We start from the raw sequence: 27,083 nt of genomic DNA, 5'->3' as shown, positions 1-27,083 counted from the left end.
CTCTTCCTAGAGCTGGCTGCCCGACCAAACTGAGCAATCGAGGGAGAAGGGCCTTGGTCAGGGAGGCCACTCTGACAGAGCTCCTGAGTTCCTCTGTGGAAATAGGAGAACCTTCCAGAAGGACAACCATCTCTGCAGCACTCCACCAATCAGGCCTGGTAGAGTGGCCAGATGGAAGCCTCAGTAAAAGGCACATGACAGCCCACTTGGAGTTTGCCAAAAGGCACGTAAAGACACTCAGACCATGAGAAACAAGAATCTCTGGTCTGATGAAACCAAGATTGAACACTTTGGCCTGGATGCCAAGCGTCATGTCTGGAGGAAACCTGGCACCATCCCTACAGTGAAACATGGTGGTGGAAGCATCATGCTGTGGTGATGTTTTTCAGCGGCAGGGACTGGGAGACGAGTCGGGATCGAGGGAAAGACGAACGGAGCAAAGTACAGAGATCCTAGATGAAAACCTGCTCCAGAGCTCTCAGGACCTCAGACTGGGGCGAAGGTTCACCATCCAACAGGAAAACGACCCTAAGCACACAGCCAAGACAACACAGGAGTGGTTTCAGGACAAGTCTCTGAATGACCCAGCCAGAGCCTGAACTTCAACCCGATCGAACATCTCTGGAGAGAACTAAAAATAGCTGTGCAGCAACGCTCCCCATCCAACCGTACAGAACTTGAGAGGCTCTGCAGAGAATGGGAGAAACTCCCCAAATACAGGTGTGCCAAGCTTGTATTGTGTCATACTCGAGGCTGTAATAGCTGCCAAATGTGCTTCAACAAAGTACTGAGTAAAGGGTCTGAAAATGTATTCAAATGTGATATTTCAGTTTTAAATTTTTATTCTAAAAACCTGGTTTTGCTTTGTCATTATGGGGTATTGTGTGTAGATTGATGAAGGAAAAAAAGCAATTTAATCAATTTTAGAATAAGAATGTAACAAAATGTGGAAAAAGTCAAGGGGTCTAAATACTTTCCGAAAGCACTGCACATTTAAATGGGGCTAGTGAACAGCTGGGCTAAACAATACATCTCTATGGCAATGGCTAATGGTTGACCGCTAACGGTTAGGACTGTTTGTCTTGCAATATTTGATGAGGCAAAAAGTAGGAAATTACTTTAATAACATGTAAGCATATAAAAACATACAGAAACATAAATACTTACAGATGGTGTCAGCATAAGGGCTATCAAATACAGGATGAAGAAGGTGGGAACTTTTAGGTAACAACAACCAACTGCTTTCTGGATTCTTCATCTTCTCCCATAGCAAGCACAGGAAGTGCAGCAGGATGCTGGATGTAACTGTGAGCTTGATGTAACTGATTTTGGATACTGGATGTAACTAAAGCTGGATGTAACTCTGAGCTGGATGCTATACTGCATGTTACATCCAGCTCAGTTACATCCCCTACTGTCTTCTCCCTTAGTGAGCACAGGAAGTGCAGCTACAAGCTGCAATTTAAAGACAGTCCACTAAAGGGAATAAAACACCATTATATGGTCCATGACACCATTACTATTGCTCTCTACACCCTCAGACTTCCTCTGAATAAATAGTGTTCATTTAATAAAGTACACAGAAATATTACATTTTTGGAATCCTGCTAAAGAAGATTGAAAGTTCATACTCCTAGATAAACATTTTCAAATAGGACCAACAGTAAATCTAACAGCGAATCCCAAACAACAAACAGTATAAATAACAGTATAAGAACATTACATACACAATAACATGACAAATCACTATGAAACATCATGGAAATAGTCCATACAACTACAAACACTACTAAAATAGTCCATCAAATATCCCCATGAATGCCTCCACTTCCTTGCTGCAATCCTCTCCCTGGAGCCTGCAATGAAGATTAATGCTGTCTGTCAACGATATAAAGTTAATTCATAATCATGATTTCAATTAGTATGTATGAAAAAAAGTTAAGAAAATTAAATATTATTTCTCTATAGTCCCTCCTTACCTTTTGCCAGTCACATTGTCATTGTTTGGGGTAGTCGTCTTTGAGAAGAAATCAAACCGTTGTCCCAGGGGAGGCAAGCTAGTGTCAGTCTGTTTTGGGAAGGAGGGTGGTGCTTTCATGGGGGGTTCACTGAATGTCCTCTGCAGAGGGCAAAGATTTGTGTTTCAGACTACTTTTCAAATGTGTACTGAAACAAATGGGCTGCTAAACCTAAAACATAACATTGCTTTGCCCTGCTATCTTTGATTTCAATGCATGTGAATTGTGTGATGAAAGGTAATTTATTTAGTTTTTATTAGTTTATTAGGTACACCCATCTCGCAATGGGCCGGACCACTCTTTTACTCCAGAACAGACAGAATTCTTTGGGGCATGGATTCTACAAGGTATTGCATTAAAACTTTGCTCAATTGGTATCAAGGGACCAAAGGTGTGCCAGGAAAACATTCCCCACACTATTTCACATGCCATCAGCATGACACCAGGCAGGATGGGGCCATGGACTCAAGCTGCTTACGCTAAATCCTGACTCTGCCATCAGAATGACACCAGGCAGGATGGGTCCATGGACTCAAGCTGCTTACGCTAAATCCTGACTCTGCCATCAGCACGACGCAACAAGAACCAGGATTCGTCGGACCAGGCAATGTTTTTCCACTCGTCAATTTCCCAGTGTTGGTGATCACACATCCACTTGAGCCGCTTCCTCTTATTTTTAGCTGATAGGAGTGTAACCCGGTGTGGTAGTCTGCTGCAATAGCCCATCCGTGACAAGTACAGCCGAGTTGTGTGTTCCAAGATGCCGTTCTGCACACCACTGTTGTACCGCGCCGTTATTTGCTGATTCTTGCCATTCTCCTTCGACCTCTCATAAACAAGCTGTTTTCACCCACAGGACTGCCGCTGACTGGATGTTTTATGTTTGTTTCACCATTCTCAGTAAACCCTAGACACTGTCGTGTGTGAAAAGCCAAGGAGGCCGTTTCTAATACTGGAACCGCCTGGCACCGACGATCCTACCACTCTCAAAGTCGCTTAGGTCACTTGTTTTGCCCTCTAACGTTCAGTCAAACAGTAACTGAATGCCTTGATGCCGGTCTTTCTGCTTTATATAGCAAGCCACGGCCACGTGACTCACAGTCTGTAGGAGCAAACCATTTTTGTGAACAGGGTGGTGAACCTAAAAAAACTGGACACTGACTGTATATATGAACAGAAGCCTTGGCTTTGTCTGCTGTCAATTTCATGTTGACCTCAGATCCAGCATTGAAATAAAGTTAACTGATACTATGGGTAGATAGTAACTCACTGTGGCCTTGTTGTCAGAGTGGCTCCAGCTAGCAGTAGCCTGGGAGTTGTGTGGTCTGACTGGGAGAGTAGTAACTGGTATCTGAGAAACAACTGACGAGGTCAACCTGAGACACACAAATCATTACATAACATTGATAATCAATTGATCAGGGTCACATTTATCAAGTATTTGCAACAGTACCAAGTTCCTTCCTACTGACGTCTCTTCAACCAGAAACCAGTTTTGCCCGCTGGGATAGACGATAGATGTTTAATTCAGTGAAATGACAGGGGTTTGACAGCTTGTGGAACTGTGAAGTCCTAGTTTGTTACGAGCTGAGCTCACCTGAGTGGGGAATTGGATGTAGTGAAGCGGGGTTTGGGCAGTAAGGAAATGGATGGTAGTGGTGTGGAGTTTCCTGAAAACATCAATACATTTAACTATTAGATCATTTGCCCCACTGAAAAAGCATGAACAAAGAAATTACATTTTTAACATTGATATGTTCAAAAATGGCTCCCGTTAGAATACCTTTTGGCCTATCACAGTCCAGGTCCACCCCTTTAGTTTTAGCAACAGTGGTGCATGGCTTCTCGTTGGCGTGTACCAAGTTGTCATCGTCAAAATCGTCCCACTCGTCTCCCAGGTCAAAGGTCACGCTGGGGGTGATTGATGATGAGAAGAAACCACTGTCGTCGGTCAAGTCTACAATGGAACTCTGAGAAAAAGACTTGCTCTGGTTTTGGGGGGTACTGTTACCCCTGCTCTGGGTTTGGGCGGTGCTTTGACTCAGAGGGTAACTCCTGCACTGGCTCTGGGGGGTGCTGTGGCTCTGAGGGTAACTCCTGCTTTGGGGGGTGCAGTGACTCTGTGGGTAACATCTGCTCTGGCTCTGAGAGATACTTTGGGAGTAACCCCTGCTTTGGGGTGTGCTGTGACTCTGAGGGTAACCCCTGCTCTGGCTCTGGGGGGTGCTGTGGCTCTGAGGGTAACTCCTGCTCTGGCTCTGGGGGGTGCTGTGGCTCTGAGGGTAACCCCTGCTCTGGCTCTGGGGGTGCTGTGGCTCTGAGGGTAACCCCTGCTCTGGCTCTGGAGGGTGCTGTGGCTCTGAGGGTAACCCCTGCTCTGGCTCTGGGGGGTGCTGTGGCTCTGAGGGTAACTCCTGCTCTGGCTTTGCGGGGTGCTTTGGGGGGTGCTGTGGCTGAGGGATCTTCCATCGTAGGCATTGGGCTTCCTCCACATTGAAGTGCCTTGAAACAAAAATATGGATTGGTTATGATTATGAGAACACGTTATTGTCTATTTGCAGTAAATTTGAAGGAAGTAGTCTACTTGAAAATAATCTGCGTGTATATTTTATTGAATCTACAATAGGCCTATTTCATGGAATCGTGGGATATAAGAGTTTCAAAAAAACAGTATGACAGTTTTTTTGTTGTAACTGAGACGTCCTACTTTGTGACTCCGTAAGGGTCTGAAGTTGAACAGGTGGTGGTTTCAAATCTCCCGTTGTCTGAGATATGTCTTCCAGGTAGTCATTATACTCTGTAGAGACACACATATGTTCAGTTACTCCTCTCAAGTGTCCATTTAGCACCCTTTCACTACCACACTGCTGTATTGAAGGTGAATGGAGTTAGAAGCCTCTAGAAGCATTTCGATACTAAACATACCATGGCCATAGGTCACAACATAAGCCATCTCTTGGGGTGTTGCAAAGTCCTCAGCTGAATCTACACTCTGTGGTCTTGCTAAAGCGCCATACTGGTTACCTTCATACCTTCAAAACAAGTTAAGAAAATATTTGGAATGTGTCAGATACAGTTTGGATTAGTAATCAATTAACTCCAAGCTAATTAACTGCGTCTATGTTTTGGGTAAAGGAGGGTACGTACCTAGAAGAAGCAGGTAGGATTGGCTTAGGTGAATAAGAGAACTGTTGCATGTTCGCAGCTCCCATCCCGCCATTCATTCTCATCTAAAGGAACCAGCAACAGGGAGATGAAACATTAATTCAGGTAAAAGTTCCTCGTTCAGTTAGTCGATGACAAATCAGCAAATGATCATGAAACACGTGTCACTCGTCTCTAACTTCAATTCATGATTTATGTGACGGTATGAATAAGTATTTTGTTTTGAGCCTCTCACTCTCTCTCTCAAATTAGAATTTTAGCCCAAAGGGGTTATATTTTAAACAACCGCTGCAGCTGTTGTCAGTTGTTCTCCCACCTTGAGGCGTTTGACTGGTGTCTCTGTCAGTGTGTCACTCCTGGTCTTCAGGTCTTGGAGGTAGGAGGTGAAACTCGAATGCTGATTCATCTGCCTTTTCAGAACCCCCGGCCCTCCATTTTTACCTGGGAAACAGATAGGAGGAAATTGAAAAAACGAATGTAATCATTTGTGAACAAACCATTTGAATGATTCTAAGTGTCAATTGAGCAATGGAGAGTTTGAGGACAAAAAAACTTGACTCACAACAGTCGTGGCCACATTGATCCTTGTTTTTGCATAAGTGGTTACATTGTCTTTTGCCTGGATCTGATTGTGAGGAATCTGTATTTCAGTGAGGGGGAAAAAAAGATATCGGAAGTTGGGTTAAAAAAACAACAACAGTCCTTGTGAGTCCGCAAGTACAACCAAGCAATAGCTCAAAAGTATACAAATGTAAGGTATTGAATAAGTCTACCCTTTTCTGTGGCACATGTGGATGTGGAGTTTCTCTTCTGTGTTTGCTGAGCTGTTGGCTGTGTTCTCTGTGTTGCACCCTGTGATCTCTGAGCATTAGCCTGTGCTTGCTGCACGGTGTTATGTTGCTCAGGTGTGAGTGATTCAGCTCCGTAACTCTTCGGTCCAGAGAAGAAGGGACTAAACTTCTGTTGAATGTCCAACCCCACTGAAGAGAGGAAGATCTCAATATAGTTATAATAGAATATATTCTTACTTCTCATAAATCTCAATTAAACAATTCCACTCTACTTAAACTGCCTTTTACAATTTTGAAGCAGATTCTAGAAATGTATTTGAACACAAATCTGTAATAAAAGTGAGAGAAAAATGCCCTGATAGTTAGCTGCCTGACCGTATTCTGAGCTGACCAGATTCATATTGATCTCCTCTCCTTTGGAGGCTTTCGCCACTTCGATCTTCTTTGACCAGCTTCCCGACTTCAACAGCATCAAGTCTCTGGACGAACACACAAAACACAGTCACTCTCCATTTCATCACTCTTTCCCTTTCTTGGTCTTGCTCTCTTTCTTTCACTGTTTTCCCTGTCTGAGTGTATGGCGGTAACACTTTACCTAAAGCCTGCAGGCAGGAATCATCAACTACATTCAGCCGCGGGACGATTTTCTTTCTTGAGCGGATGGCCAGGGGTCCCGAACATAATTAAGCAATAAGGCCCAAAGGGGGTGTGGTATATGGCCAATATACCGTGGCAACACATAGTGCCTGGATACAGGCCTTTGCCGTGGTATATTGGCCATATACCACAAACCTCTGAGGTGCCTTGTTGCTATTATAACCTGGTTACCAACAAAATTAGCAATAATAATAACTGTTTTGTCATACCCGTGGTATACGGTCTGATATACCACGGCTGTCAGCCAATCAGCATTCAGGCAGGCCTCGAACCACCCACTTTATAATTACAAATAATTTTTAGACCACAAATTGACTGCAAGAATCCCAAACAGATATAATGTTTGATTAAAACATAATAATTTCAAACCTTGTTTACATTTGTATAAGATCACGTGTCAAAAATCTAACATTTGGATTCATCAGACCAAAGGACAGATTTCCACCGGTCTAATGTCCATTTCTCGTGTTTCTTGGCCAAAGCAAGTCTCTTCTTCTTATTGGTGTCCTTTAGTAGTGATTTCTTTTCAGTAATTCGACCATGAAGGCCTGATTCACACAGTCTCCTCTGAACAGTTGATGTTGAGATGTGTCTGTTACTTGAACTCTGAAGCATTTGCTTGGGCAGCAAATTCTGATGCTGGTAACTCTAATGAACTTATCCTCTGCAGCAGAAGTAACTCTGGGTCTTCCTTTCCTGTGGCGGTCCTCATGAGAGCCAGTTTCATCATAGCGCTTGATGGTTTTTGCAACTGCACTTGAAGAAACTTTCAAAGTTCTTGACATTTTCCGGATTGACTGACCTTCATGTCTTAAAGTAATGATGGACTGTTGTTTCTCTTTGGTTATTTCAGCTATTCTTGCCATAATATGGACAAATAGGGCCATCTTCTGTATACCACCCCTACCTTGTCACAACACAACTGATTGGCTCAAACGCATTAAGAAGGAAATAAATTCCACTATTTAAGGCACACCTGTTAATTGAAATGCATTCCAGGTGACTACCTCATGAAGCTGGTTGAGAGAATGCCAAGAGTGTGCAAAGCTGTCATCAAGGCAAAGGGTGGCTACTTTGAAGAATCTAAAATATTACATGTGTTATTTCATAGTTTTGATGTCTTCACTATTATTCTACAATGTAGAGAATAGTAAAAATAAAGAAAAACCCTTGAATGAATATTAGTATTTATTTTTTGCTCAAACTTGGGGGCCAAATAAAACCCTCCATGGGCCAATTTCAGCCCGTTGGAGAACCCTGCCTGCAGGTATAATGCTTTATAACTTGTTATCATGTATGAACCTTTAAAACATCTTACAATACGCTTTTAACAAGTTGTCTCTACAGGCAAGCTTTAGATAAAGTGTCTCTATGCATGTGTCAGTCTGTGTGTGTCTCCGTGTGACTCTAAATGTTCATCCTCCTTATCTTACGTGAGTTTTTGCAGGAAGACTACGTTGTTGTCACAGTCCCCGATGATCATGGTGACATAGTGGTGGTCAGGAGCAGTTCTCTTTGACAGCAGCTGTTCGTGGTTCTTCACGTTCACAGTCACGACAATCTCTGCGGTGGCGACATGGTATCTTGGAAGCTAAAACGTGAGAAATAAAAAATTTAATCACAGGTTGTTGGGGAGATGTATTAATTGATCAGTAATTGAAAAATACTCCGCTGTAATATTAAATGATATGTGTGGGGAAAAAATTCTGTTTTGTCCCAACACCAAATATTGCTACAATAATTAATCTTGATCACCTTTTCCGTTCTAACAAAAATTCAACCAAAGCAAAGGTTTTTACCTGCTCCAAACAAACTTCATACTTGGGTAGATTGATGATAGCCTCTCTGATTTGGTTTCCGAATGGAGGATGTCTGTTGACGATCTAGACAGCAAATATTTGCATTTATTGTATGTGAAAGCACTTTGTGACGACTCTTGACGTAGAAATATTCCCACTGGGGCCACCCATATGCAAAAGTAGTGGCCCCAGCCAACTTGTAAGTCGCTTTGGACAAAAGCGTCTGCTAAATGGGATATATTTTATTTATTTTATTTATTTTTATGGACAACATTTGAAAGACTGATTTAATTGAAACAGCATTTTTGTTTCAGTGGGTTTCTCAATAAACCATGGACAAATAGAAACAACAGGGTGTTTAAATGAATGACTTTGTTTGTTATAGTCATCTATAGAGGCTGCATGCCCACCAGCTCCAGTTCCCTGGCGTTGGTCTTCTCTATCTTACTGAAGGTGGTGAGCCCAGCGTTCACCATGGCGGATGAAAGAGTCAACCCTGGAACAGATAGTAATCTGTGCCGTTACAGACATATATATAATTATATTATAAAAACAATCTCATTTATCATTTTAAAATCAGCCTAATTATTACATTTTGAATTTAGCAGACGTACAGCAGTGAGTGCAGTGAGTGCATGCATTTTCATACTGGTCGCCCGCGGGAATTGAACCCACAACCTTGGTGTTACAAGCACCGGGCTCTACCCACTGAGCCACACGGGACCACTATATTTCTATGCTCACAGCAACTGTACTACTTTCATTTGTCTAGGAATAAATCAGTTGGTCAATGGATTTCTTAAAAAGGGTCTCTGAACACAGTAACAGCATAGTAAGTATTTTTTGACATGTTTCAATGGCTTCCTACCTATTTTCTCCAGCTGCTTTGAGACGTAAGGAGAGTTCTCCCACAGCTTGGCATTGAAGCACTTGGCCAGTATCAGGGAGTTGAGCAGAGCAGAGAAGCCTGTCTTGGAGCGCTGGTTTAGAAACTCTGCCAAACCTGGTTCGTAATCAAAACACATATTGGATCAAAGAGTGTTTTTTTTCAAAGGATGCTTGCTTATCAGACAAGGCTCAATGCAAATCATCTTCTACTATCAAAATGTTAAGTGATTGATGACTTACATCTGCTGATTCGGACTCCATTCCGGAAGATTCTACCGGTGTCTTGTGTGAGTCCAAACTCTTGAATTGGAATGGAGCCAAACTGGGCCTGAATCAAGCTGAGGTGGAAGACGGGTATTGTGGGAAAGAGATGAAGTTCAAGAAAATTCTTTTGAGATTCACCCAAAGAGAATACATGGTGGCGTCAATGTCATCCTCCATCTTCTCATGTTGGTACACTGTACGGGCCACTGCTCGACTTACCAGTTCACCTTCATCTCATTGTTTTTGATCTTTCCCTCCATGGGATACCTGGAGAAAAAAGCCCAGATTTGAGCATTTACATTTGTTGTATATGTCACTTCACCTCTTCTTCCAATGTATCATTGAATTGTACTCTAACCTGATGGTGATCCTGTTCTTGTCCTTGTTCAACGTGTTCAGGGTTCTCTTCTCGTTCACTCTCAGCTGCACGTCAGTGAACTCTCTGCCCTTCGCCATTAATTCTATCTGTGTGAAGAAGAGCCAGCTTCCATTTCAGTGGGATTCTCAATACAAAATCTACTCAATGCATCTTTTATAATTTCCTATGTAACAAACAACACAATACAGAAACTCAATAAAAACAGTGTATGTGCATATATGACATGCTACAGTGTTACCTTATTACTGTATACCTACCAGCTCAGGTAAGGTCTCAGTGCCAGTCACCTTGCTGAACTGCTTCATGGTGTCAAATGCCACACAGTACCTGGCCATCAACCTGCCTGCCTCTGTAGGGGATGAGCACAATTACACATGTCAAGAAGAGAACAGACTTGAGTACAACGACTTTTCGATGCTGGAAAGCAAATGTAGGAGATATCTGTATTGAATAAAACCAAACATGTACAGGGTTTGTTAGTAGTTGTACACTTCTGATTCTAATTAATGAAACAAACAGTAAAAGGCCATAGTAGCTACGCAAAAAAACAAAATTGGTTGCTGCTCTCAACCTGTAGCCTTGATGTTGACATCCTCATCCATGGAGACCAGACCAATGGAGGCCAGGGAGTTCAGGTTCTTCAGACAGAGCTCTGGAGCAGAGAGTATAGAGAGACATAATACAGTTAGTTACTACACAAACACATGATAGAGATATTCTGTGTTTTCAGATACGAAGTACATATTAACAAAGAAAACACAGGAATGCCACACCTTGCAATTTGGCTTCGATCCCACATCGGTCCAAGTCGGTGGAAAAACCTGCAACAAAAAGTATGGACAGGTGTTTTCTCACGTATGATCTGCCAACGTATGTCTGACATTTATGACGTTTGAGAAACTGTTGTAAAGATATAGTGAGATATTCTAAGTACATGCTATTAACTGTACTATAATAAGTTAGATTGTTAACATGGATGCTAACTGTTGACTACTGCTGAAATATATTGTTAGCATGGGTGCTAGGCTCACTCGTTCATACTGAAATAGCCGAGCATCCATGCTAACGATGTTGCTGACGGGTGCAGAAATAGACTAGCATCCATGCTAACGATGCTGGCTATTGCTAATAATGACAGGGTGATGTCCAGTCTGTGTGTACTTACCGTAGTGTTTGGGGTTCTTCAGTGCTCTGATGTAGAGGAAGGTGGAGCGGATCCAGTCCAGGGCCATGTTGACGTCTGAGATGGTGTGGAGGACGATCTCAGCGTTCAGGTGCTCCACAAGGTGGGTGTGCAGGCTGAGGAGGAGGACAAAAATACTTCAACCTCAATGTGAACCACAAAGTGTATGAAATTAATCAGAGATTTAAAGAAAGGTACCGGTCTATGTAGTCGAACAATCATCATCACAATGTACTGTATCATACAAATTAATGTAAAACCAAATCATATAAGCTACACTCTGAAACAAGTGTCCTCAACAGTCCAATCCCTGTACCTTTTGCAGAATATCAGTCTGTCCCTGATGATTTGCGAAAATGTATATTTGTGTCATTCTCAAAACCTTTGGCCACGACTGTAGAAGTAACCCATCACTATACCTGCTCTCAATAATTTCTGCCCCATTCATGAACTGCATGTACTTGTCTTTGGTGTGAGTCTTGGTCATGATCACTGCGGTTGCTGACGTATCAAACTGGAGAGGAAAATAATTCAGAGTCAAAGCCTTGCATCAAATCAATGGACCGTCCACTTTCAGTGACACTGCTCTAATGGATACAGTGCCTTGCAAAAGTATTCAGATCCCTTGGTTACAAATTGGGATTAAAATCGATTTAATTGTCATTTTTGTCAAAAATCTACACCAAATACTCTGTAATGTAAAAGTGGAAGAAAACATTTACACTACTGTTCAAAATGTTTGGGTCACTTAGAAATGTCCTTGTTTTTGAAAGAAAAGCCATTTTTATTGTCCATTAAAATAACATCAAATTGATCAGAAATACAGTGCAGACGTTGTTAATGATGTAAATGACTATTGTCGCTGGAAACGGCAGATTTTTAATGGAATATCTACATAGGCGTACAGAGGCCCATTATCAGCAACCATCACTCCTGTGTTCCAATGGCACGTTTTGTTAGCTAATCCAAGTTGATCATTTTAAAAGGCTAATTGATCATTAGAAAACCCTTTTGCATTTATGTTAGCACAGCTGAAAACTGTTGTTCTAATTAAAGAAGCAATAAAACTGGCCTTCTTTAGACTAGTTGAGTATCTGGAGCATCAGCGTTTGTGGGTTCAATTACAGGGTCAAAATGTCCAGAAACAAAGAACGTCAGTCTATTCTTGTTCTGATTAATGAAGACTATTCCATGTGAGAAATTGCCAAGAAACTGAAGATCTCACACAACGCTGTGTAATACTCCCTTCACAGAACTCAAACTGGCCCTAACCAGAATAGAAAGAGGAGTGGGAGGCCCCGGTGCACAACTGAGCAAGATGACAAGTACATTAATTAGAGTGTCTCGTTTGAGAAACAGACGCCTCACAAGTCCTCAACTGGCAGCTTCATTAAATAGTACCTGCAAAACACCAGTCTCAACGTCAACAGTGAAGAGTTCCTCTGTCCAGTGTCTGTGTTCTTTTGCCCAGCTTAATCTTTTATTTTTATTGGCCAGTCTGAGATATGGCTTTTTCTTTGCAACTCTGCCTAGAAGGCCAGCATCACGGAGTCGCCTCTTCACTGTTGACGTTGAGACTGGTGTTTTGCTTTACACCGCATTCAGATTTGAAAATACAGAATGGGCACTGGCTACAAATCAGGCAAAGCTAGTTGAAACGTCACAATGAATAGAACACTTTGTAATTACCTAATTTCAACTAGTTTTTCCCACTACATAGGGGGCAACTAGTTTTGCTCGCTGGGGCGGCAGGTAGCCTAGTGGTTAGAGCATTGGCCAGTAACCGAAAGGTTGCTAAATCGAGCTGAAAAGGTAAAAATGTGTTGTTCTACCCCTGAACAAGACAGTAAACCCACTGTTCCTAGGCCATCATTGTAAATAAGAATTTGTTCTTAACTGACTTGCCTAGTTAAATAAAGGTAAAATATAAAAATAGGAGCTGGTTTTGGACTATGATTTGTAACCTGTGGTGCTAAGGATGCTGGGACTAGAGTGCGTGTCTGCAATCTGTACCTGTGGCCGACCTGCTCGGCCAATCATCTGCAGCATGTCGGCGTCGCTGTACTCCTTGCAGGCTCCCCCGATGTAGTGCATGGTGGACTTGATCACCACCAGGTGGGCTGGCAGGTTCACCCCCATCGCCAGAGTACTGGTTGTAACTAAGAAACCACATACACTGCCTTCAGAAAGTATTCATATCTCGACAGCCTGAATTCAAAATGATTTGTTTTATTTTTTAAATCCCCTCTCACCCATCTACACACAATACCCCATAATGACAAGTAAAACATGTTTATTTGTGCACATTTATTGAAAATGAAATACAGAAATATCTCATTTACATAAGTATTCACACCCCCAAGTCAATACTTTGTAGAAGCACCTTTGGTGGCGATTATAGCTTTGAGTGGTCGTGGGTATGTCTGTATCAGCTCTACACATTCTTCCTTGCAGACTTTCTCAAGCTCTGTTAAGTTAGATGGAGAGCAGCAGTGAACAGCAACCTTCAAGTCTTTCCACAAATTTTCAAATGGGATTCAAGTCCGGGCCACTCAAGCACTTTCACATTCTTGTTCTGAAGCCATTCCAGCATTCTTTTGGCTGTATGCGTCGGGAACGTAAATATGTGCCCCAGTCCATGGTCGTTTGCACTCTGATACAGGTTCTCATCAAGGATTTGCCTGTATTTGGCTCCATTCATTGTTCCCTCTATCCATACCAGTCTCCCTGTTCCTTTCGCTGAAAAGCATCCCCATAGCATTATGCTGCCACCACCATGCTTCACGGTAGGGATAGTAATAGATGGGTGATGAGCTGTGTCTGGGGCAGGTTGAATAAAATGAAACAATACCTTGAAAAATTTGTGAATCTATTATTCTTGTGCAATTTATATAGGTTACATTGAGGTTTGTCTTCCATTATTTTAGGCCACGAGGTATTAGTACATAAGCCTAAGCTTAGGGCCTAACTGTGCTAAATAGCCTACACAGACAAATAATGCTTTTGGGAACGAGCAGAAAAAGTTAACTTCAATCCACAGAGGCAAAAACAAAATGAAAAAACAAAATAAAGCACTAAATGAAGGCAAAATTTGGACTTTTGAAGAAATATGATTGATTTATTTCTGCATCTTGAGAGAATGCAATGCTCAGATACCATCTGTAGAGGCGCTCTCTTCATCATAAAAGTTGATAGTATTTCAACCATATTAAATATGCATCGAAGTCGAAACTGAAATTTTATCAGAAACACGTTGGGTTGTTTTCACAGCATTATTTCCACTTACAACCGGTCAAACTGATGTAATTTGGACATTTTGCACATTGAATCTTTCCCTTGTTTTTGTTGTTGCGTTAATGTATTTTCTCCACAGTCCCTAAACGTCTTTGCTCTGCGAAAGATGACAGAAAACTTTACCGATGTCAGCTAGATTGAAGCATTCATTCTATCGATCTATGACATTCTGTTGAGCAAGGGTTTATTTAGTATTCTAGGGAAACATATAATGACAGAAGAGAAGCTGCATATATCTAATTATAGCCAAGTTGACTAACAAATAGCCTTACAAAATGTTGTCAATTATAAGCAGAAATATATCTAAATCAGGCAACAAAAAATCCTGCCCCCCCATCAAAAAATGTGTTCTGTCGTCTTTGACTGTAGCCTATAGGGCCTCAGATTTTCATTTTACCACATATACATTATATATACAAAAGTATGTGGACATACAGTCATGGCCACAGGTTTTGAGAATGACACAAATATACATTTTCAAAGTCTGCTGCCTCAGTTTGTACGATGGCAATTTGCATATACTCCAGAATGTTACGAAGAGTGTTCAGATGAATTGCAAAGTCCCTCTTTGCCATGCAAATGAACTGAATCCCCCCAAAAAACATTTCCACTGCATTTCAACCCTGCCACAAAAGGACCAGCTGTGTGAGTATTGACGAGGACAAGGCTGGAGATCACTCTGTCATGCTGATTGAGTTCGAATAACAGACTGGAAGCTTCAAAGTGCTTCCGGCGCTGACAGAGATGGTCGCTTCGCGTTCCTAGGAAACTATGCAGTATTGGTTTTTTTACGTGTTATTTCTTACATTGGTGCCCCAGGTATTCTTAGTTTCATGCCTTATGATTAACGAGACGTGGTGTGATCATAACAACATACAGGAACTCAAGTCCTTCTGTTCACCCGACTTAGAATTCCTCACAATCAAATGTTGACCGCATTATCTACCAAGGGAATTCTCTTCGATTATAATCACAGCCGTATATATTCCCCCCAAGCAGACACATCGATGGCCCTGAACAAACTTTATTTGACTCTATGCAAACTGGAAACCACATATCCTGAGGCTGCATTCATTGTAGCTGGGGATTTTAACAAGGCTAATCTGAAAACAAGACTCCCTAAATTCTATCAGCATATCGATTGCGCAACCAGGGCTGGTAAAACCCTGGATCATTGTTATTCTAACTTCCGCAACGCATATAAGGCCCTCCCCCGCCCTCCTTTCGGAAAAGCTGACCACGACTCCATTTTGTTGCTTCCAGCCTACAGACAGAGACGAAAACAAGAAGCTCCCGCGCTCACGTCTGTTCAACGCTGGTCCGACCAATCTGATTCCACACTTCAAGACTGTTTCGATCACGTGGATTGGGATATGATCCGCATTGCATCCAACAACAACATTGACAAATACGCTGATTCGGTGAGCGAGATCATTAGAAAGTGCATCGACGATGTTATACCCACAGCAATGATTACGGACATATTCAATCAATACTTATCCCAGTCTGCTGTTCCCACATGCTTCAAGAGGGCCACCATTGTTCCTGTTCCCAAGAAAGCTAAGGTAACTGAGCTAAATGACTACCGCCCCGTAGCACTCACTTCCGTCATCATGAAGTGCTTTGAGAGACTAGTCAAGGACCATATCACCTCCACCCTACCGCCCAAATAGGTCCACAGACGATGCAATCTCAACCACACTGCACACTGCCCTAACCCATCTGGACAAGAGGAATACCTATGTGAGAATGCTGTTCATCGACTACAGCTCGGCATTTAACACCATAGTACCCTCCAAGCTCGTCATCAAGCTCGAGACCCTGGGTCTCGACCCCGCCCTGTGCAACTGGGTACTGGACTTCCTGATGGGCCGCCCCCAGGTGGTGAGGGTAGGCAACAACATCTCCACCCCACTGATCCTCAACACTGGGGCCCCACAAGGGTGCGTTCTGAGCCCTCTCCTGTACTCCCTGTTCACCCACGACTGCATGGCCATGCACACCTCCAACTCAATCATCAAGTTTGCGGACGACACTACAGTGCTACAGGCTTGATTACCAACAATGACGAGACAGCCTACAGGGAGGAGGTGAAAGCCCTCGGGAGTGTGGTGTCAGGAAAATAACCTCACACTCAACGTCAACAAAACAAAGGAGATGATTGTGGACTTCAGGAAACAGCAGAGGGAGCACCCCCCAATCCACAGCGACAGGACAGTAGTGGAGAGGGTAGTACGTTTTAAGTTCCTCGACGTACACATCACGGACAAACTGAATTGGTCCACCCACACAGACAGCGTTGTAAAGAAGGCGCAGCAGCGCCTCTTCAACCTCAGGAGGCTGAAGAAATTCGGCTTGTCACCAAAAGCACTCACAAACTTCTACAGATGCACAATCGAGAGCATCCTGGCGGGCTGTATCACCGCCTGATACGACAACTGCTCCGCCCACAACTGTAAGGCTCTCCAAAGGGTAGTGAGGTCTGCACAACGCATCACCGGGGGCAAACTACCTGCCCTAACATTGAGTGGCTGCTGCCAACATACTGACGCAACTCCAGCCACTTTAATAATGGAAATTGATGTAAAAAATGTATCACTAGCCACTTAAAAAAATGCCACTTAATATAATGTTTAATACCTTACATTACTCATCTCATATGTATATACTGTACTCGATACCATCTACTGCATCTTGCCTATGCCGCTCTGTACCATCACTCATTCATATATCTTTATGTACATATTCTTTATCCCTTTACACTTATGTGTATAAGGTAGTAGTTTTGGAATTGTTAGCTAGATTACACGTTGGTTATTACTGCATTGACGGAAATAGAATCACAAGCATTTCGCTACACTCGCATTAACATCTGCTAACCATGTGTATGTGACAAATAACATTTGATTTGATTTGAACAGTTATTGTGCTGAAGTTGCTTCCAGAGGCCGTTTGGAACTCGGGAGTGAGTGTCGCAACCTAGGACAGACCACTTTGCTGCTGAACCATTGTTACTCCTTGACGTTTCCAATACACAATAACAGCCCTTACAGTTGACCGGGCAGCTCAAGCAGTGCAGAAATTTGAGGAACTGACTTGTTGGAACGGGGGCATCCTATGACAGTGCCACATTGAAAGTCATCTCGAGCTCACCACCATCAGATCTGGAGCAGTGGAGACGCGTTCTCTGGAGTGATGAATCACGGTTCACCATCTGGCAGTCCGACAGACGAATCTGAGTTTGGCGGATGCCAGGAGAATGCTACCTGCCCCAATGCATAGTGCCAACTGTACATTTTGGATGAGGAGGAATAATGGTCTGAGGCTGTTTTTCACTTCCAGTAAAGGGAAATCTTAACGCTACAGCATACAATGACATTTTAGACAATTCTGTGCTTCCAACTTTGTGGGAAAAGTTTGGAGAAGGCCCTTTCCTGTTTCAGCATGGCAATGCCCTCCTGCACAAAGCGAGGTCCATACAGAAATGGTTTGTCGAGATCGGTGTGGAAGAACTTGACTGGCCTGCACAGAGCCCTGACCTCAACGAACACCTTTGTGATGAATTGGAACGCCAACTGCGAGCCAGGCCTAATCGCCCAACATCAGTGCCCGACCTCACTAATGCTCTTGTGGACACAAAGATCAATGAGTAGGTTTAGATAGCGGGAATCGATGAAGGGTTGATTGATGCAGTTGAAATTAATAATTTGTATTTACTCAAAATAGTCAAGTAAGACCTTAGATAACTCAAGAAATCTGTCATTAATTTTGACTTTTTGGCAGGGTAGCCTAGTGGTTAGAGCGTTGGACTAGTAACCGAAAGGTTGCAAGTTCAAATCCCCGAGCTGACAAGGTACAAATCTGTCGTTCTGCCCCTGAACAGGCAGTTAACCCACTGTTCCCAGGCCGTCATTGAAAATAAGAATTTGTTCTTAACTGACTTGCCTGGTTTAATAAAGGTAAAAAAGAAAGAAAAAAAACTGTCTAGGATGTTTGGTGCAGTATTTCTCAAGTGAAAAAATGGGCATGAGGACGAGTCGTCTCTCGTTGAATGACAACAGGCATTTAATTGAAGAAGCCCTACTGTTGACCAACTGCCGACGAGGGGTCGTCGACTTCGAATAGCTGAAAAAACCCTAGCCGAAGTCCAAAAAAAAAAAAAAAAATCACAATATATGCACAAACTGTTTTGGCTGGGAAGCATGCGGACGCCTTTACATGCTGAACACACCGCTTAAAGTTGGTTGCCATATAAAGTCCAAAGAAGAAAAAGAAGCCTGAAGGAAGGAGGAGAGATGGCGAGAAACTAATTTGATTTACCGTTTTATCTGTAGATTAATTGTCAGAGTAAAGGACCTTATGCATTTCAACCTGCGTGTCCCGATCGCGTCTGATGTGGGTGAACAAAATCTACTTGTGCGTGAAGATGGTTTGGTCAGCATGTTAAGGCTTATGGTAATTTAGCTAGCTAGCTTGCTGTCTCTAGCTAATTTGTCCTGGGATATAAACATTGGGTTGTTATTTTACCTGAAACATTGGGTTGTTATTTTACCACAAGGTCCTCTACTCCGACAATTAATCCACAGATAAAAGGGTAAAAGTTTGTTTCTAGTAATCGCTCCTCCTTCAGGCTTCTTCTTTGGACTTTATATGGCAGTTGGCAACCAACTTTAAGGTGCACCACCGACTGGACTGGAGTGTGGACCTCAGTTCATCTTTCAATCACCCACGTTGGTATATGCTCCTAAAAACCAATGAGATGGGAGAGGCAGGACTTGAAGCGCGTCAAAAACAGAACCAAGTTCTATTTTAGCTCCTGGCTAAGCAGACGCCCGCTGACGCTTGAGCAGTGTGTGTGCAATGATTGAATAACATGTATGTGTACATTTATTTTGCAAAACGCTTACATTGTAAAACGCATCGCGCTGAACGACGGGCAGACGAACGCTAGATCCACATTCGTTGCAATGTGAGAGTGCCTTTACACAGTACAGGCAGGTCTGCCATGGTGAAGGTCCTAATGCTTACACAGTACAGGCAGGTCTCCCATGGTGAAGGCCTCTTCAATCACCTTCCTGTCGGACACGTCTACCCCGGCGTGGTGGAAACCAACCCCAAACGTCACCAGATCTGGAATAGAGAAAACGCCGGGCTAGTGATTTCACATTCTAATGCAATAATAGTTATATTCAAATCAATGAGAAATGTTTGCCTACATGATACAGAAGAGAAGGAATATAAATGATTAACCCTAAATTATCCACCAACCTCTGAGTTTCGAGTCCAGGAGAGAGTTCGCATACTTCATCAACCTGCAAACAGAAGATTCCAACAATTCAATCAGATCTAACTAAACAGTAAGACATTTGTATTGAGTACCTGTACATCTGTAGAGAATAAAAAGGTAAGTAGCTCAAACCGTTGTTTATGCTCAATCCTCATGATGAACCTGGCATCCTTGGCCAGAACAGCGGCTGACTGCTGGACTCCTTTCCTTGTTGAGCAAAACTGTTAAAAAAAAAATATCCCATGTGTGAGCTATTAACAATGGCAATACTTACAAATATGGTGCTGGTCATGTCTACATTTCAGAGACACAAAGAGAGTTCCTCACAACAAGGGTTGGTTTCTGGTCCGAGTAGGTCTGGATGATGTTGGCCATCTTGTAGTTGAGTGACAGGTCAAACTTGAACTCAGTCTGGTTGCTGCTGCAGGGGAAACCCAGCACTACCTTCCTCAGTTTCACCGGTCTGTGACTCTCATCCATCTCCAGACAAGTAGCAGGGCCTCTGTTGTCACACAGCCAGTCTGCTATCTGCCATGTCAAACCATTGAACACAGTGAAGAGAGGGAATTTCTTAAAATAAATGCTCTGTTTAATGATAATTGGTAAATAGCAATACTTCCAAGACACCTCCTCCTCTCCTTCCCTATTTACTATTCCCTTACTCTTTCTGAAGGAGACAGGACAGGACAGATAAGAACAACATATGGAGATCAGTGGAGGCTGAGGAAAGGACGGCTCATAATAATGGCTGGAATGGAGTCAATGGAATGGTATCAAATATGGTTTCCATGTGGTTGATACCATTCCATTGACTCCATTCCAGCCGTTGCTATGAGCCGTCATCCCCTCAGCAGCCTCCACTGATGGAAATCAGTGGTGTAAAGTACTTAAGTAAAAATACTTTAAAGCACTACTATCTGTACTTTACTTTTTATATTTTGACTCTTTTACTTTACTACATTCCTTAAGAAAATATTCTACTTTTTACTTCATACATTTTCCTTGACACCCAAAAGTACTCGTTACATTTTGAATGCTAAGCAGGACTGAAAATAGTCAAATTCACTCACTTATCAACCAAACATTCCTGGTTATCCCTACTGCCTCTGATATTGTGGACTTACTAAACACACATGCTTTGTTTGTAAATTAGGTCTGAAGGTTGATGTGCCCCTGGATTTCCATAAAAAAATATTTTTAAAATAAAATGGTGCCACCTGGTTTGCTTAAAATAAGGAATTTGAAATGATTTATACATTACTTTTGACACTTAAATATATTTTAAACCAGACACTTTTAGACTTTTACTCAAGTAGTATTTTACTGGGTGTCTTTTACTTGAGTCATTTTCTATTAAGGTATCTTTACTTTTACTCAAGTATGAGAGTTGGGTACTTTTTCCACCACTGATAGAGATGTATTTATCAGAAAGGGAAAGAAGGACTATAGTGAAGGAAACCTCTTTAGAGTATTAGAATATGACCAAAGTGTGCCATGACCCCTCTTGGCCCCTCAGCCACTTACATCCTTGATATTGGGGATGGTGGCGGAGACAGCCACAAATCTCATGGAGACGTCCTCCTGGGGGTTCTCTGCTGCACGGAAGGCATGGACCGCCTTCATCCTGCTCACCACCACCTCTAGTGTCGCTCCACGCGTAGTGTCTTTCACCACGTGCACCTAGAAACACAGCCAAAATTGAGTATATTTAGTTGTCAATAAAACACATAGCATAATACTAGACAGATATGCACTAAGTACAATGACAAATTAAAAAACAATAGAACACAATCAGTCTGTCCAAGCTGTTTCGGAGTGTTATTTGACCAGGTCTACAGTTGCAGTGATACCTGAGGGAATTTTTAACAGAACATGAAGTAGCTACTTAGACATAAACACTGACCTCGTCAATAAGGAAAAGCCGGACCAACTGCAGCAGGCAGTTATCCCTCCACTTCCTGGTCATGCTGTCCCATTTTTCCTGGGAGGAACAGAGAAATGTGTCTGAGCTTTATCGAGAACTGGTTAAATGAAGTGTTAAATTAACAGTTGGTCAGTTATTGTTTAAAAAAAATGAATCTTCTAATGAATTATCTTGATATAACACAATGCATCCACTCGCCCTCAAAACAAAAATGTATCTATTCTCGTATACCCAAGCCCTGTTTGCATGACAAACATGGGAATCCTGTCTGCTTATTCTTCAATGGATGGTTGCTATGGTCACAGGATCAGCCACATCATTCTGCTACATATCACACAGAAACAAAATGGCTGCTGGTGACGTGCTTTAATGCGACATGTACACTGGGATACATTTTCACTTACAGGTGTGGTCATGATGATATGGGCGTCCTGAATCTCAAAGAAGTCGTCGATCTCTGTGTCTCCGGTCAGCTCCTTGCAGCTCAGGCCCAGAGGCTCGAATTTCTTCTTCCAGTCCTCGAAGCGCTGGCTGCATAGAGCTTTGATGGGGGCCACTGAAGAGAATAACATTACATTTAATAAACAGTTTTCATTTAATAAATACAACATATACACTTTGAACACTAAAAGTCTGAATGTAATCAGGTCAAAAATGTCATAGGTTAGCTAGCTTAACCCATACAGTAGCTTTAACTGGCTCTTGGTGTTTTAGATTGGCTGTTGATGTCTTAGTACATGTCATTTATTGCTTTTTAAAAGGATACTAAGAAACGGGTGGTCCTGATGTGACATTACTTACTATAAACAGCTTTGACGTTTCTCCAGGGCTCTGTGGTTTCCATCAGTAGGCGGATGATGGCCAACTCAAAGAGCACTGTCTTACCAGAACCAGTAGGAGCACAAGCCACAACGTTCTTTCCTGTGTAAAGAACCTGCAAAAAGCATTTTGTTCCAAGAAATCAATCACAGATATCGTTTTGATGATTAAGGTTGAAGATGGAATAAAGTGTAGATGCACTTACATCATCCAAGGCTTTGGATTGGACGTAGTTGAAGTAAGGGAACTCTTTGAAGACAGATCTGAATTTTGCATCTGTGTTATTTTGATTAAGTATACAAACATATTCCAACTAAAATAGATTTGTAGATTTCGTTAAGATTAATGTATTTCAGCAGTAATTACTTGGGCTAAGGGTGGGAAAGGATACGGATTTCAGAGACTGGTCGGAGTATCCCAGGCCCAGAAGTACCTGATATGAAAACAATAAATCTGTATAAATGTATTTATATTTCAATATCCAAACCAATTCCAGTCAAAGTGGGCGGCAGGGTAGCCTAGTGGTTAGAGCTTTGGACTAGTAACCGAAAGGTTTCATGTTCAAATCCCCAAGCTGACAAGGTACAAATCTGTCGTTCTGCCCCTGAACAGGCTGTTAACCCACTGTTCCTAGGCCGTCATTGAAATAAGAATTTGTTCTTAACTGACTTGCCTAGTTAAATAAAGGTAATATTAAAATTATTGGTCACCCCTAGTGGTAATTGTGTGCTATTACAGCCAAGAGGGCATTGGGAAGGGCTCACCTTGTTTCACCTCATCAAGCCCTAAAGAACAGTGACAGCTGCTGCCATGACCATTAAACCTGAGTACATTCTTCAGCTACAACACATCATAGCAATATAAATAAATATATATAACTACTGTTTGAAAGTTTGGGGTCACTTAGAAATGTCCTTGAAAGAAAAGCAATCTTTTTGCCCATTAAAATAATATCAATTTGATCAGAAATAGTGTAGACATTGTTAGTGTTGTAAATGACTATTGTAGCTGGAAACGGCCGACTACATAGGCGTACAGAGGCCCATCAGCAAACATCACTCCTACGTTCCAATGACACGTTGTGTTAGCTAATCCAAGTTTATAATTTTAAAAAGCTAATTGATCATTAGAAAACCCTTTTGCAATTATTTTAGCATGGATGAAAACTGTTGTTCTGATTAAAGAAGCAATAAAACTGGCCTTCTTTAGACTAGTTGAGTATCTGGAGCTTCAGCATTTGTGGGTTTAATTACAGGCTCAAAATGGCCAGAAACAAAGACCTTTCTTCTGAAACTCATCAGTCTATTCTTGTTCTGAGAAATTAAGGCTATTCCATGCGAGACATTGCCAAGAAACTAAAGATCTGGTCCAACGCTGTGTACTACTCCCTTAACAGAACAGCGCAAACTGGCTCTAACCAGAATAGAAAGAGGAGTGGGAGGCCCTGGTGCACAACTGAGCAAGAACATTAGAGTGTCTAGTTTGACTGGCAGCTTCATTAAATAGTACCTGCAAAACACCAGTCTCAACGTCAACAGTGAAGAGGCAACTCCGGGATGCTGGTATTCTAGGCAGAGTTCCTCTGTCTGGTGTCTGTGTTCTTTTGCCCATCTTAATCTTTTCTTTTTATTGGCCAGTCTGAGATATGGCTTTTTCTTTGCAACTCTGCTTAGAAGGCCAGCATCCCGGAGTCGCCTCTTCACTGTTGAAGTTGAGACTGGTGTTTTGCAGGTTGAGGACTTGTGAGGCGTCTGTTTCTCAAACGAGACACTAATGTACTTGTCCTCTTGCTCAGTTGTGCACCAGGGCCTCCCACTCCTCTTTCTGTCTGGTTAGAGCCAGTTTGCGTTGTTCTGTGAAGGGAGTTTTTACACAGCGTTGTACGAGATCTTCAGGTTCTTGGCAATTTCTCACATGGAATAGCCTTCATTTCTCAGAACAAGAATAGACTGACGAGTTCTTTGTTTCTGGACATTTTGACCCTGTAATCAAACCCACAAACGCTGATGCTCCAGATACTCAACTAGTCTAAAGAAGGCCAGTTTAATTGCTTCTTTAAATCAGAACAACAGTTTTCAGCCGTGTTAACATAATTGCAAAAGGGTTTTCTAATGATCAATTAGCCTTTTAAAATGATAAAATGATGGAACACAGGAGTGATGGTTGCTGATAATGGGCCTCTGTACGCCTATGTAGATATTCCATAAAACATCAGCCGTTTCCAGCTACAATAGTAATTTACAACACTAACAATGTCTACACTGTATTTCTGATCAATTTGATGTTATTTTAAATGGACAAAAAACATGCTCTTCTTTCAAAAACAAGGACATTTCTAAGTGACCCCAAACTTTTGAACGGTATATATATATATATATATATATATATATATATATATATATATATATATATATATATATATATATATATATATATGTCTGTCTGTCTGTGCTGTACTACCTTGTATCTGAAGGGGCTGGGGTGTCATGGGGAGGACGTTAGCCCTCTTGGTACCCTTATCCGGTGTATGCGGTGGGGGTCCCCGGGCTGCAGCCGGACCCAGCCCGCTGAGGTGGCTGGGGCCTGATGCTGACGGTCTTGCCAGTCGAGGCTCTGTCGCCATGGAAACCTGGTTGAAGGTTTGCTGCTCTCTGGGTCTTGTCTGGCTGTGGCGGGTGTTCAAGTCTGCACCACTGTTCAGCACCTGACCAATGTGAGGTTTGAACAAACTGTAACGAGAACGAGATGATTTCATTAACGGGCAGATAGATCGTACGTGCTTGCTGTAATATCCCACATATCATGATGTAACTAGTACAGCCATATCTTTGATAAAGAAGATTACATTTCAGACGGGCTTTGCCAAATGTTCGATAAAGGATTATTAAAAAAAATATATATTTTACACTCATTACATTGCAAAACAATAGTATCTGAATAAGACACACGATTGGAGAAAAAAAGAGAGAGCAACTGACATTTACTATGTATTCTGAATGCAAAGTATACACACTCATTAGCTTAATTTGAATGGTTTACCTTCTCCGTACAGGTGGGCTTTGGCTGAAGTCCAGAGGAAAATGTTTCTGCTCCAGCGCATGACCAGACTCCTGTGGGGTTTCAGTTCGACCTCTGCTGACCATTGTGGAACACTGGGACTTGTTCATGAAGTCTTCCTGAGACCAGAGAGCACACCCACCCTGGCCCTCAGGTTCTTTTCCTCCATCACTGGTAATTTGATTAAAATCTGTGTTCTTTTGTATGAAACCATCACTGCCGACTGTTCTTTTCAAAGGGGGAATGAATTTCTTGGACCTCTGAGAGAAACCTGCATTGGAGATGATAGAAGACATGATGATGTAATGACTGACAGGGACTGACATGACTTGAAACAAAATCCTGACTCCTAGGGCCGGTGTCAGACCCAGATTAAGCCTCGTCTTAAAGAAAAAAATGATGGTAAATGCATTTTAGTCTAGGACTATGCTTAATCTGGCTCCGGGAATCTGGCCCAGATTGAATCACCTCAAATGTAACTTACTGAATAATGAAAGATCCTCTGCCTCTTTTTGGATGTCCTGAGTGGCTGGAATCTGGGAGAGGGATGGAGGGGGTTCCAACTGCCAAGAACTCTGCTCTTGACAAAGTGGCTTTCTGGAGACAGGACCAAAGCAGGAAAAGGGTTGAGCAAGTGTCCTCCTTAACAAGAGCACCGTTCCTAGCTAAATGTAAATTTTGGAGGGCATGACTGTGGGATGCAGGTTGTTTCTGACAACTCACACTTTGTGGACAACTGGCCTCTCAAAGAACAAGTTATCCAGGGACAAAGTACACTCTTCTGAGTCCAACATCTTGCCAGTTCATGTAACAGTCATCTATAGAATTACAAAGTTAGATGTAATCATGGTATATGCGGCTGACAGCCATTTCAGGGAGAAGGTGCCACAACATGAGTCTTTGTAGGTTCTGCCTAGGTTTGCAGCAACTGGGAGGGATTGAATCAGTAGCCTGACTAGACCTCATAAAATATCGTCATACTTTAAACCATAAATCGTTTTTGTGCTAAGGCCTCAGGTTGTTTTCAAAAGGTGAAGACACTACATCATATCAACGCAAGATGGCAGTCTTGTAATGGACCTAACAGTTCACTAGCTAGCAAGCTAACGGTAGCTAACTAGGCAGGCTAGTTCGCTCGCTTTCATGTAAGCGACTTATTTGACAAAATAACAGTCTATTATGACCATACGGATGAGAGTATGTTCATTCGTATTCCATTTCAAACTGACTAGTGGTGTGGAAATATATAATTCTGGTTTGCTAGCTAAGTACACTTTAGCCTACCAATTTCGATGTGGGCTAGCTAACTAGTCTTGAGCCTCGACTCCCAATGCTATTATCTTCTCTCCGTCCGGGAGTTAGGCCAGCTCAGAGGATTCAAACGATGCCTAACTAGTCATTATAATTAATATATCGTAAGGATTTATATATAATCAAGCCGCTCAATAATGTACGATAGCTAGCTAGACAGTTCGGTTATGTATCTGACAACTAGCTAAACTAAGCTAGGCTTTGAGCTAGCCAGCTGGTGATTGTCAGCTTGATTGATGTGCTGCGG

The 27,083-nt window shown here is 42.2% G+C and overlaps 1 protein-coding gene across 1 annotated transcript; it reads right to left on the bottom strand.

Moving 5' to 3' along the window:
• Positions 1 to 1,116: 1,116 nt before the first annotated feature.
• On the bottom strand, positions 1,117 to 26,319 carry LOC135558107 (probable ATP-dependent DNA helicase HFM1). The gene is given in 40 exon segments (XM_064991853.1): positions 1,117 to 1,856; positions 1,980 to 2,119; positions 3,289 to 3,394; positions 3,616 to 3,688; positions 3,802 to 4,315; positions 4,318 to 4,520; positions 4,726 to 4,815; positions 4,944 to 5,050; positions 5,166 to 5,248; positions 5,500 to 5,624; positions 5,746 to 5,808; positions 5,957 to 6,163; positions 6,350 to 6,453; positions 8,065 to 8,222; positions 8,431 to 8,514; positions 8,841 to 8,926; positions 9,299 to 9,433; positions 9,559 to 9,656; positions 9,802 to 9,849; positions 9,941 to 10,047; positions 10,219 to 10,310; positions 10,533 to 10,613; positions 10,735 to 10,782; positions 11,127 to 11,260; positions 11,564 to 11,658; positions 13,158 to 13,303; positions 19,467 to 19,568; positions 19,707 to 19,750; positions 19,858 to 19,946; positions 20,053 to 20,253; positions 21,250 to 21,405; positions 21,629 to 21,706; positions 22,054 to 22,205; positions 22,451 to 22,583; positions 22,674 to 22,744; positions 22,860 to 22,901; positions 24,929 to 25,197; positions 25,508 to 25,796; positions 26,010 to 26,122; positions 26,249 to 26,319. Coding segments are annotated over 40 exon segments (5,004 nt in total). The 3' UTR covers positions 1,117 to 1,789.
• Between the last annotated feature and the right edge of the window lie 764 nt (positions 26,320 to 27,083).

The sequence above is a fragment of the Oncorhynchus masou genome, chromosome 17, assembly GCF_036934945.1.
Source record: "Oncorhynchus masou masou isolate Uvic2021 chromosome 17, UVic_Omas_1.1, whole genome shotgun sequence".
NCBI lineage: Eukaryota > Metazoa > Chordata > Actinopteri > Salmoniformes > Salmonidae > Oncorhynchus > Oncorhynchus masou.
Note: the sequence above shows the minus strand (reverse complement) of the source record. Positions and strands in the feature narration are given on the sequence as shown.